The 12089-nt window shown below is 41.8% G+C and overlaps 1 protein-coding gene across 9 annotated transcripts in view; it reads left to right on the top strand.

Annotated features, from left to right (window-relative positions):
• The window catches only part of agrn (agrin), a 344610-nt gene that overhangs the window by 277314 nt on the left and 55207 nt on the right, over positions 1 to 12089 (top strand). For 8 of the 9 annotated variants that reach the window (XM_072449621.1, XM_072449614.1, XM_072449616.1 and 5 more), the window contains 4 exons: positions 419 to 543; positions 628 to 733; positions 5850 to 6227; positions 10361 to 10486. In XM_072449621.1, coding sequence (XP_072305722.1) covers positions 419 to 543; positions 628 to 733; positions 5850 to 6227; positions 10361 to 10486 — 735 coding nt within the window. The remainder of the gene's footprint in view (positions 1 to 418; positions 544 to 627; positions 734 to 5849; positions 6228 to 10360; positions 10487 to 12089) is intronic. The other variant, XM_072449618.1, reaches the window with a different exon arrangement.

Here is a 12089-nt window from a genome sequence, read left to right as displayed (position 1 = left end):
GAACAATGCAGAGAGCCCTCGGGTGCAAGGCTAGAAGGAGACACAGGGTGCATGGTGGGGTGGCCCGCCGAGGCAACTTCAAACCTTCAAACAGGACTTTGGAGCAGGATAATCCAATACACCTTTAACACCCCCCCTCCCCCTCCCCCTCCCCCTCCCCCCATTCTGATCTGCTTTTTATGTGCAATTAAGAAACGTTCAAGTGTTAAAGTAGGCTTACCTTTGCAAACTATCATAATCTTACTTTTAAGGTCATCTCAGCATGTCACGTTGTCTCTGGTAAATTCATTTCTGTCAGTAGGAGGCATTGCATTATCTTGACATAATTTTTAATTAGCTTTGCATTTGCAAAACAAATATATAAAGACTGGTGCTAATAGTTTTGTAAATCAGTCACTTAAACCAGCTTCTCTCCCAGGTCCCGAGGCTCCCACTTCCTGTGATGATTTACTGTGCAGTTATGGTGCCACATGCATCGAAGTCAATAGCCAAGCCCACTGTGAGTGCCCCTCTCCGGACTGCGACGAGAAAAATAAGACCAAGGTTTGGAGTCACCATGTTTCTGTTTTGTTGTGAGAATGTTTGCAATTTGGAATCTAATACGTGTCTCTTACTCTCATGGAGCAGGTGTGTGGATCTGACGGGGTGACCTACGCCGACCAGTGCCAGCTGCGGACCATCGCCTGTAGGCAGGACAAGGACATCATAGTGCAACACTTCGGACAGTGCACAGGTGAGGCCCATAAGAGCCCCAATGAATCATACAAAAGCTCACAGGGACAACTGCTGTCAGGGGCCCCATCACCATATTATGAGCTGAAACCCTCCTGCTGCTTACAGTCGATCTGTCTCCGTCAGACGGTGATTTGGAAAGATTTGCTATATGAAACTAACAACTTGTGTATTGCAAGATGCTTTGAAGGGTCATGTTCGGGTTCAAGTGTTGAGTTTCTTTGGTAAACCTTAACAGCATTTTTGTTGTTAGACATAATGACAAATCTAAGAAAATGTAGGACATGACAAGTGGATTATTTGTAGAGAATTGATCCCTGGTCACTGCAGTTTTTGTGGAAGATTCCCTGTATCTTGGCTGCTGGTTTTTATTCACAGTAAAATTCAGAAATCATTAAAGAAGATTACCATTCTTATTTGCTTTTTTTTGTCCCACTGTCTGCCAGTCTAGCCCAGGTTTAATATGATGGCATAGTGGAGAACATGTGTAGTCATGCTCACAGCCTGTGTGCTGATGGACATGCTCTGGATGGGTGTAATAGGCATCGGAATACATGCCCCGTCTAAAGCTTTCATGTTCAGTGAAATCGTCGTGCCAAATGCCAGCTTGCATCACAACTGGAGGTCCAAAGATACTCAAGGCACGCACAAGGGGAGAGGAGCCCAGCTGTGAGAGACTGGCTCCCAGCCAAGCTCTGCCAGGTGTCTGAACATGTGAGATCACCTTATCAGCCTCAGACACTCAGCGGAGCAGAGTGGGACTCTCCTCAGAAACACGTATCAGTGACCAAATGTTAGCACAAACTGGGACAGCAGTCTGCAGGCTTTACTGAGCAACAGGGGGCCACACACCTGGAGTATCTGAATTATCTGAAACTAGTCATGGGAAAGAAACAAACATTCCAGGAGTGTGTGTTACCTTGAGTATGATTTCACCAAATCATTAGCTATCTAATTGGAAGCAATGTGGTTGAAATCATTCATTTTGATCTTCCTAAGGGCTGTTGTTTTTGAAAGTGCATCACCATTGACAATCTTCTCAGCACTGGAAAAGTAATCTCCTGAACACAGTGGGGACAGTGATGTGTGTTAAAGCTAAAATAGGCCACCTCTCAGAGAACAGACTGGAGACTGTTTACCCACACGTTTGAAAAGACAGATATGCAAAGAAGTGATTGGTGAGGCTTTGATAAGTCTCTGAACATCTGGTCATTACAAATTCAGAACTGTGGGTTCCCCTGTAAAGTGAGCCAACATCCAGGAAAATTCTTACATTGCCTGGCAATAGAGAAGAGGCTTATTTCTAAGGCTCACCTAGTGTGAGTTCTCACACCGAGCAGGAAGACGCAGAGCAGTGCATACTTTAGTGTCAAAGCCCCAGGGAGGAGCAGACATGCCACTGCACAGGGCCACCCCACCGACCAACTCATTTTTTAATTTCTCTCTCTGGATGTGGTGGCGCGGCGGGTAGCTGCTCTGCCGCTCTGTCAGCGCAGGGTTAGATCTTCAGCTCATTTCACGTCTGGCTGGGTGCAAATTAGCATTTTCTCTGCCTAGGCCCCTCAACAAGCACAGTCCTGCCCAGAGTCACATCCACCTCCAATAGGCAGCGCACGCACCCAACAGGCAGCACTCAGGCATGCTAATGCACATGCTCGTGTTCAAACTAAAGCACGATGAGCCATCATTGATTTTAACCATTATTCTGCAGCATGTTGAGCTGCTGCTATAAATTTCAGGGAGACAGCTGCTGTTACATGTAAAACACATGTGCACTGACTTCAGTTGTTCCCAATGCCCCAATGCTCTCAGGGAAATGGCCATAGAGTTGGCTGTGACCTGTCTCTCCCATATGGTGTTATCACCTGTAGGTTTGTGGCAAATTGGCATCGAATGGCGGCATATGGCACCAAATCTCCGCCAGCGTGTCCTGCCTGCTTCAGCTTCTCATTACAAATCCTTGTTTTGTATTTCAAATTGTGTTATGCCCTTTGTGCAATGACAATTTATTCATTTATTTTTTTAACAGGGTTAGTGCAGTCATGCATAGCTACAAGCAGAGCATGCAGCTTATGCAACGCATCAGAGTTTATGCTAGTGCTAGTTCGCAACTCCTGCCCTGGGTGATCAAAAGTCCCAATCTTTAAGATCTTATTTATAACAATTATAACAATTTAACATTTTAGGCATTACCACATTCAATACATACACAAAGATTACAATACTTAAAAGTATGTACAGCTTTGATTAATTTTTGGACAAATGAATCATGGACTTGAACCATGATGTGAACATCTTAAGGTCTGTTATGCATTTGAATTCAATGGGGAGTGATTTTCACAGTTTACAGTTTTTAAATGAAGGCTGAGTGTCCAAACATTGTTCTGCAATGTGGAATTGTGCAGTTATTACTTGATGTGCTTCTGGTGCTGGATTGTCTTTGAATTCATGATTTAATGCATTCGAATATTAGTTTAAGAGACTAAACTTTAGTAAAGTTTTCAAAACTTAGGAAATTATACTTACTAAGTATTTTTGTGGTGATACTGTATAGCTAATACATTCTGGTTGTTGCTGAGCTACACTTTATATTAATCATTTGGAATGTTTAATGTTTAGTGCCATTTGAAGCAGAAATGTTATAATGTTACATGGCTTAATTTTAGTTAATTTAGTAGTTTGTGTGACAAAAGTGTCTTGTATTTTCATATAGCCCTTTCAGTGAGCCTGGCACCATCCACAAATTGAATTAGCACCTTTCATAAGACAGAGTTCTTAAGACAGTGCCTTCTGCACCCACATACTGTCCATCCAGCTCGAGGAAACACAGCAAAAGCTAAACGGAGTGTTAAACCTGATTAGCGGGCACATAGCCAAACACAATCTGTCTAAGTTTATTCTCACCTTCTCCACATCATGCAGCTCACTGGCACAGAAACGCACAGACGTCTGAGGGCACCGGCGTCCTGACGCTAAGCCTTCACCTGACTGACAGGTGTAGCCAAGAGGAAAGCCTGTGCAGATACCATTGACAGTGATAGCATCAGCGCACAGTGCTCCATCCTAAAGCCTCTATACAAATCTGACACTATCTGTACCCTCGCGGGGCATCACATTTCACACTTTAGTGCATAACTGTAGTCATAATAGGGGATTATTACATTTTCATTAAAGACTCACAAAATGAGGTTCAGAGTTTGTCCTTGTAGTCATTGCATTAGAAGTTTGGAGCTTATCTTAAACTCTGACCTTTGAGATCTCTTTTGAGTGAAATATTCTTTTGTGCAGTGGTTCCTAAACTTTTCACAACAAGCGCCACCTATAATTTTTATTTATAGGTTGGCTTTCCAAGTACGGCCAGATACCAACCAAGTCTACAAAGGGACTATATCTAAAACAGGACAAAACCAGGTCTAACATAGGACAAAAAACATGTTAACCATGTAACAATGTTTTCAGAAAAACTCAAAATACCTGTATTCCACTTCATTGGCAGGTCACCTCTCCCTAAACAAATGTATAGTCAGTCTTTAATCTGACACCCACATGCCGCTGCTATCCCCGCTCACAGGAGGCATCACATTTCACACACTGGTGAATAATTGTAGATATAATGGCGATTATTACAGTGTCATTAAGTCCTACACATACTGTTAGGTGAATCCTAATGAGGCAGAGACTGAGTATATGCTTTTATCTTTCCCTCACACACAGAAGGCATCTCGTGGGACGTACTTTAAAGTCAACTGACAGTGTAGCACGCCTGCCTGCCTCGGCTTACGCGGCCCAATCCAACTTCTCTGGAGTTTTGTCCTATTTATCGTCCCTTTATTGCAGATGGTTTGTCCTTTTGCACCGATGCTTTTTGCATTGGTAATGACAGTCTCTGTAGAGCCTCTCCTGGTTAGAGTGTGTGTGTTTTTGTGGTACAGATGACGGATGCTCTCTCCACAAGCGAGCCGCGTGCAGTCTTTGAAGCTGGAGTTAAAGCGCCTTTTTTGCCCCGTTTCTATCAATCATTCATCACCGGAGGCACTGGCTGTTGGTGATTAAAGCTTCACAACTGGAGGGGCAGCATTTGAGTATGGATATATAATTCATGGGCATCGGCAGCACACAAACATGTATACTGTGCATGTGTGTACACAGAAGGATTCAAGCATAGCCCACAGCGGGGACTTTAGTGCTCTAACCCACTACTACATAACTTACCAGCAGCTCACAGGATTATATTTTTCATAGTCATCTCACATATGAACACAATTCATTAGTTATCACACATAAATGAGATAGTTATAAATGCCTATTTATGTAGTAAAGGAATATGCTAGCTCCAACAGCCAAATAGTTACTTGATCTTAAAATTTGAGGATGTCACTTCCACAGTTTTGTAACAGGTGGTGTATTTTTGGGGTCGTGTACGAGGTTAAAGAAACATGTACTCGGTAGAATTTCTTTTACCGCATTTACCGTAACATGCTAAAAAATAGAAACAATAGCAAACATATTTTCTTCAGCTCAGCTCCAAAAGTCCATAGTTCAATCTAATTATCTCTTGCACTCAAACTAACTAGTTTGCAAAATAACAACTTTATCTTCTTAATGTATACGTTAATGTATACTCACATATTCAAATAAATAAGAATTTAAATGAACTTTTGTCTTTTTACTTTTCAAAGACTTACGTTATTATGACTCTTAAGCCTCTAGGTATTCACATAAAAATAAAAGAGAAGTTCCTGTCAATTTTACAAATGAGTGTTTTAATGAGCTTGTTAATAATGGAGTCAGTCTTTGTGTTTCGCTATTATCTTTTGTAATTGCATTGTTGATGGTTAAGAGAGATGATTAGGAGATTTGAAAAGCAGCTAATGTTCAGTGAATTCAGAGGCAAGAGCGACTAATACTAAGATCTGCATAGTTTACGATACAAGCTGACTGAGGTTTCATGTTGCAATCTTTAAGACCTCTAAATCGATCTACATACTGTTATGTATTAGTGTTATATTTTCATTGCAATGGTGTGTTTTATTTGAGAAGTCATCAGTTATAATTAAACACCTCCATCCTTGTCTCAATCATTCATCCATTGCTTCCTTGCATTTTCCCTCCACCAGAGTCCATCTCCGAACCGGGCGAGCGACCCACCCCAAACCCTCCCGCCACCACACTCAGCTCACTCACCACCTTTGCCACCATCTCTCCCAACCTGGTCTACGGCATCCCACCCCCGAGGACAAAAGACATGGACGCCACAACCGAGAACCCTCCAAGCTCATTCTCCACAAACCCCGCCTCCACCCACACGCACCCCCAGCTTGAGCCCACCAGTCCGGCACCCATCTCCCCGTCTCGCAGCAGCCCTGTGCCAGCAGGGGCCATCTTCGATGGGTCAGGCAGCGGCGAGCCCAGCGGAGATGACCAGACTGAGGAAGAGGATGAGGGCGAGCCTGGCAGCGGGGTCCCGACAGAGGCCAGTGGGGGAGAGGAGCCTGGTAAAGCTGCCTTTCACTTCATTACCCATAATGCTCTATTTTACAGGGGCTCATTAACACATCCATGGCTTCATGAAACATGCAGCTAAGGTTTTATGATGCAAATGGAGCGCAATGGGAAGAATACCAGTGGTCAATTACCAGCAAGTTTTTGAAAATGGCATCTGATAAATAATGTATGCTTGACTCAATAAGGTCCAAATATTATACTTGATTTTATATTAGACCTGAAAGTTTATTTTATTATTAATATTTATTGATATTTTACTTATTATTCATTTATTTGATAAATCATATCATATTTTATGGACCCATTGCCACCCCAAAACAAACAGCAATTGAGAATGACTGTATGTGCAATAATTATTCCATTATTGTGTGTGCGTGCGTGTTTGTGTGTGCGTGCGTGTTTGTGTGTGCGTGTGTGTGTGCGTGCGTGCGTGTTTGTGTGTGTGTGCGTGTGTGTGCGTGCGTGTTTGTGTGTGTGTGCGTGTGCGTGCGTGCGTGCGTGCGTGTGTGTGCGTGCGTGCGTGTGTGTGTGTGCGTGCGTGTGTGTGTGTGCGTGCGTGTGTGTGCGTGCGTGTGTGTGTGTGTGCGTGCGTGCGTGTGTGTGTGTGCGTGCGTGTGTGTGTGTGCGTGCGTGTGTGTGTGTGTGTGCGTGCGTGTGTGTGTGTGTGCGTGCGTGCGTGTGTGTGCGTGCGTGTGTGTGTGTGTGTGGGAGTGTGAGAGTGCGTGTGAGCGTGCGTGCACTATGAAATACTTGATTTAATTTGACATCTGCCAGATGGACAGGGCAAAGGCCATCTTCTCAATATGGGATGCTGTTAAATTCTAAGAGATAATGACAAATATTAATAAGGAAAAATATTACAGGAGGACAGCTTTGTGGAAAACTCAAAACACAATCACAACATCTCCATGTGTCTCACTTCTATTTGCTTTCGCCAATTTTACCCTGAATTGTCAATTGAGGCCAAGATAACAAAGCACTGTTTGCACACGGTTCAAATTCACCCTCAGTTTATGCAGCGTGTCTACAACAACCTGCTCAGCCTCATAGAGAGAGAGGAAACAACTCATTCATAAATAGATTTGCATGGTTCAGTGTCATGTACATCACCATGCTCTTCACTGCCGTTCTCGGGAGCCCTCCCTGTCCACAGCAGCCCAAACAGAGGCAGACTGTGTAAAATCCACTGCACAGCCCAGATGAAACCGCTGGTCCGCATCTGCAGCTCTCTGGAGCTTAACTGTCTGTGTGCTCCCCCAAAGACGAGGGAGAGAGGTGTGACTGAAATCTCTCTCGACATGCCCTCCTGACTCAAACAACACCACAACAAACTTTTCAATCCAACTGTTCATCTTTTCTTTTTTTATTCTTGTCTGTTTTTTCATGTGTCTATGTGGCCCTGGCTGACAACTCGCAGTAACAGGGTGGGATTGATGTAACTGTGTGGCCGCGATGTGTTCCTCCTCTGTTCGTGTTGTCGTCTTCAGCACTCTCTCTCTCTCTCTTTCTCTCTTTCTCTTTCCCTCTGTTGTTTTCATTCATCAAGTGTGTGCTGCAGATTTATGCGGCTGTCAACCGCTGACCAGAGGCACAGACGTGTGAAGCATGTTCACTGTCTGTCAGCCAAACCTGTGTCCTGTGACCAAGTGGACATGTATGTGCATGCAAAGAGAAGAGTGGATCCAAACATAGTCACAACAATAGTCACACAGATGTACACAGCAATTGTCACAGCAATAAAAAGAGTGACTTCAAGCGATTTCACTGTAAACGTCAATCTGAGGCTCGAAGAACAGCTTCCATGCAAACAAACAGGTACATCAAGATAGGGTCTAGGTAGGTGGAGTGCTGCACTGCACCGAAATTATAGTAGTAAGTAATAGAAAGTATTTATAATGTGTTGTGTTTATTTTCCCCTCAATCAATAGTCTAACAAGTCCCCCGTTGGTCCCAGGACATAACTTTTTAGCCCAAAAATAAACTAAACTGTTTATTTGTTTATTATGAATATTTTTATTGCACTAAAAATGTATAAAAACCTTTCCCTTACTGTGAGCGGGGTTGCATGTCTAAAAACCTGACTTGTACATGGCCTGGAGGAGCATGCTCCTCCTTCATTTAATAAAAATGTTGTTCCTTCAGCCATAATATTCCGCATAAAACTTATGTATATCCATGGAGAATGTTCCAAAGAATGGTTTTATCTCTCTATTTCTATTATGCAGGTAACTTTATACCTCCAGAGAGTTACGCACTGTTACTTTAAAATTAGCGTTAGATTACAAAATAACAAAATAATGATTTACAAACACGGAAAGAGTGGCTTGAAAGTGGCTTGACTCTTTAGAAAGGCTTGAACAAACTATGGTGGATTTAGTACACTATTTAACCCACACAGATCATGCATATTTACTACAAACCTTGGCACGACAACATTCAGGTTAATCGGATTTTACCGTTCTAATACTTTAGTCTAGGCTTTAGGCTGCATATTGCTTAGACCTGTTATAATCCCCATCCTCGTGTCCTATGAGTTTCTCCAATCCACGGTGCACACATCACTGTCTGAGTACGCTGTATATCTGTCCACATTGTAAACTGTGTGTGCCGTATGCCTCTGTGTTTATTTGACAGCCTTCACTGCTCCTTCCTCACCAGCCCCTTGTGTGTAAATCTCAAAACCAGAGCACATACAGTTGCCCCATAAACCCACCCTCCTCCGCCATGCCTCCCTCTTCTCCTTACTGTGACCGTGCTGAGTCCTTGAGCGGGACGTCCCTCGCCTCCGACGTCTTTACGACTTGTTTAGCCGCTGGCTGTTTGCCTCCGCGATCATTTCTAATCTCGCCGCGGCCATAAAGTGCGGCGCTCTGACCACCGCCAGCGTCATTAGAGAGGACTGTGCTGATACTGACTCTCATTTCTCACACCTACAGAAAGACCAGTCACTTTTATGTCTTTTATATCCCAAGATAGAAAGATATACAGTGAACCACGGCAAAGAGAACCGCAAGTGTTTGCCGGGCGCCCGGGAAGCCTTGTAGGTAACTGTCGGCCCAATCAGCACTTAGCGCTTATCGCCGCGCCTTATCATTTAAAGTGCTTTGTATGTGACACGACTGGTAACACTGGCTATTATCTCTGACAGATTGGGTTCCAGGTGTAAAAGGAAAATGCCACATAATTACTCCAAACAGATGTCTTGTCGCAAAATGCCAGAGTTTGAAAGCTTGAAGACTGGAATCAAAAGTGAAGGAAAAATACATAAAAATACACTTTTGGATTCATTTTAAAAGGTTCGAGTACAACAACTATGTGACAAAAATACGGTTTTCTAAACAACTTATTTGTTTAGTTTATTATTAGTAGTATAATATTATTTCACATTTGCAAAATGTGTCATATTTTTCTTTTACTCCTTCTACGTGATTATACTCTGTGCTTAGTGCCTACTGTTTTCTATTCTATTATGGTTCTGTGATTTATGCTGCCTGCTTGAGTGAGATAAGATAAAACACCGTGGAAATTTAATTGAATATAACTATTCTGCTACTACAACTATCTTGATTCAGTGCAGTCACAACACTAAAATTTCAAACTCGATTTTGATGCTAAGGAATAGGCTAGGTACTCGAATCCGATTTAATACCATAATAACTCTTTTTTTTTTTTAACAAAAGGCTGTCATTTTCTTTTTAGTTTTTCCTTCTTTTTTTATCCAACAACAAAAACAAAACCGGGCAGGACAACAGAGAAAGAAAATAAGTTGAAGACTGAAAAAAAAAAAAAAAAGCTTTAATTTTAAATACAATTTTGATACTATGATACGGCTATGATTACTTCTACTTTGTCAGTGTGGAGTACTTGCTAATTTAAAGGCCATATACCGTAGACGTTTCCTTCTATTTCTAATAAAAAAGATCCATCTGCAAAAAGAAGGGACAGAGCAAACAGGAAGTCACTATAGGTTAAGCTGGATGACCCAAGAATCTCTGCTCCCTTCGCCACAGCTCAAAAGCCTCTAAATGGAAGACTCTTCTGGGCCCAGGAGATAAGCTGAGATGATGACATGAATATTTGTGAGCTTTATGAATAATTCTGTGCCCCTCTGCGTTGTCACCAGGTCCCACTGTGGCCAGCACCACTGTCCCCACAGCAGAAGACAGATCCTCCTGTGATAACACGGAGTTCGGCTGCTGTCCCGATGGAACCACAGCAGCCAGCAATCCAGAGGGCTCCAACTGCCCCTGTAAGTATAAGTAACACTCTGCTCTCTACTAGTTGTTGCTTTGGGCTTTACTGCTCTTAAGAAAAGTCTATGAACAGAAGGAGCATCCCTCAGACACAAACTGCTTAAACCACCGCAGATTATACACATATATTTGGGAAACCGGGGCTCTATACTGTCGCTACGCCTTTACTAAGATCACCAACAAGCACATTGAGCATGTTATGTATAAAACAATCAGATAAACGTTCATGGTAATCCAGGAATACTTGTAACGTTTCCTTTCAAGACACAAATTTAATGCAATACTTTATACCAGATATATTGTGCACCCATCAATCATTTTCTCTGTTACTTGTTGATACACTGACTGTCCAAAAAGAAGGTCGCCACCTCGACTCAACTAAGCAAATACGTCAATACAAATGGATGTTTACTGCATGGGTGATTGTCTTTCAGCTGCAACACGGTATTTAAACCCAACTGATGCAGTCAGTGTTTTCTCATTTGGTCATGGAAAAGACGTCAATATGTTTGAGAAGGGTCAAATCAATGGCATCAACAACAGAAAACAATCTGAGGAGATTGAGATTGAAGCTAATCTCCTATCATCAACACAAGATCTTGGTGAAAAAATAATGCAACACTGGAATTAAATTAATCTTTTGACATTGCAAAATCTTACTGAAACAAAGCCACAGCAAGTGTGTGCTGTAATCAAAGCTAAAACACACACAGGCAAAGTATTTTACACTGCTATCCTCATATCCTAAAAACTTTCTATTTACTTTAATCATTGATTTTGTATTAAAAAAAAGCTTGCATTGATCCAGTAAAACTCCAAAAAATAAACTCAAATCAATTGTAATACAACTGCCCCAGTGTAACTTCAGCCATATTAAGCATTCTTTTGGTGCCGCTCTGAAACTAGAACTTCAAACAGAGTTCTTTTGAGTGATACTTTGGCTGTGTATTAAATGCCTTAAGTTGCACATTTATCTTAATTCAATCTACAAACCTATGTGGAAGTTAAATATTTTTGTGTTTTAAAGAAAACATATGCTTTTTATTATTATTAACTAGATCATCATATTACATTAAAAAAATGGCTGGATAATAGAAATGGATCCATGGACTTCATGGTATTTCCCTGTAGCAAACAAGGAATTATCATTTACATGCTTTTTTTATTGTTTAAAAGTGGCATTTTAGAGTTTTAATTTTGCAAATAATCGCAACAAAGTACAGAACAGTGGGCGAATTTTCAGACCAGTCAAGCCTTGAATTTAGGACAATACAAGATTACTCATACATGCATGAAACAAGGGTTTAAAAGTTGATTTAGCTAATTATGACTCCTTTAATGCCGTGCAAAGAGGCACAGGTGGCGCCTCATCACTCACATGTTAATGATTCTATCGACAGGTGGTGCTGGAAAAACAAATAGAACATTTCTTCAAACTTGAGTAATCTTCATCTGCATTTCTGACACCTCCTGAAAGTCCGGCATTTGACATATCCCAGAAGTACATATAATTGTGTTGAGTTACATGGCTCACTGTGCTTTTTGAGTTACAAGAGAAAATACTGCATTTTACATTCTACATCACAGTTCCTAGCTGTT

The sequence above is a fragment of the Eucyclogobius newberryi genome, unplaced genomic scaffold (assembly GCF_026437365.1).
Source record: "Eucyclogobius newberryi isolate DKJ021-1_F unplaced genomic scaffold, fEucNew1.0.hap1 SCAF_17, whole genome shotgun sequence".
Classification (NCBI taxonomy): domain Eukaryota; kingdom Metazoa; phylum Chordata; class Actinopteri; order Gobiiformes; family Gobiidae; genus Eucyclogobius; species Eucyclogobius newberryi.
This window is presented reverse-complemented; position numbering and strand designations above follow the sequence as displayed.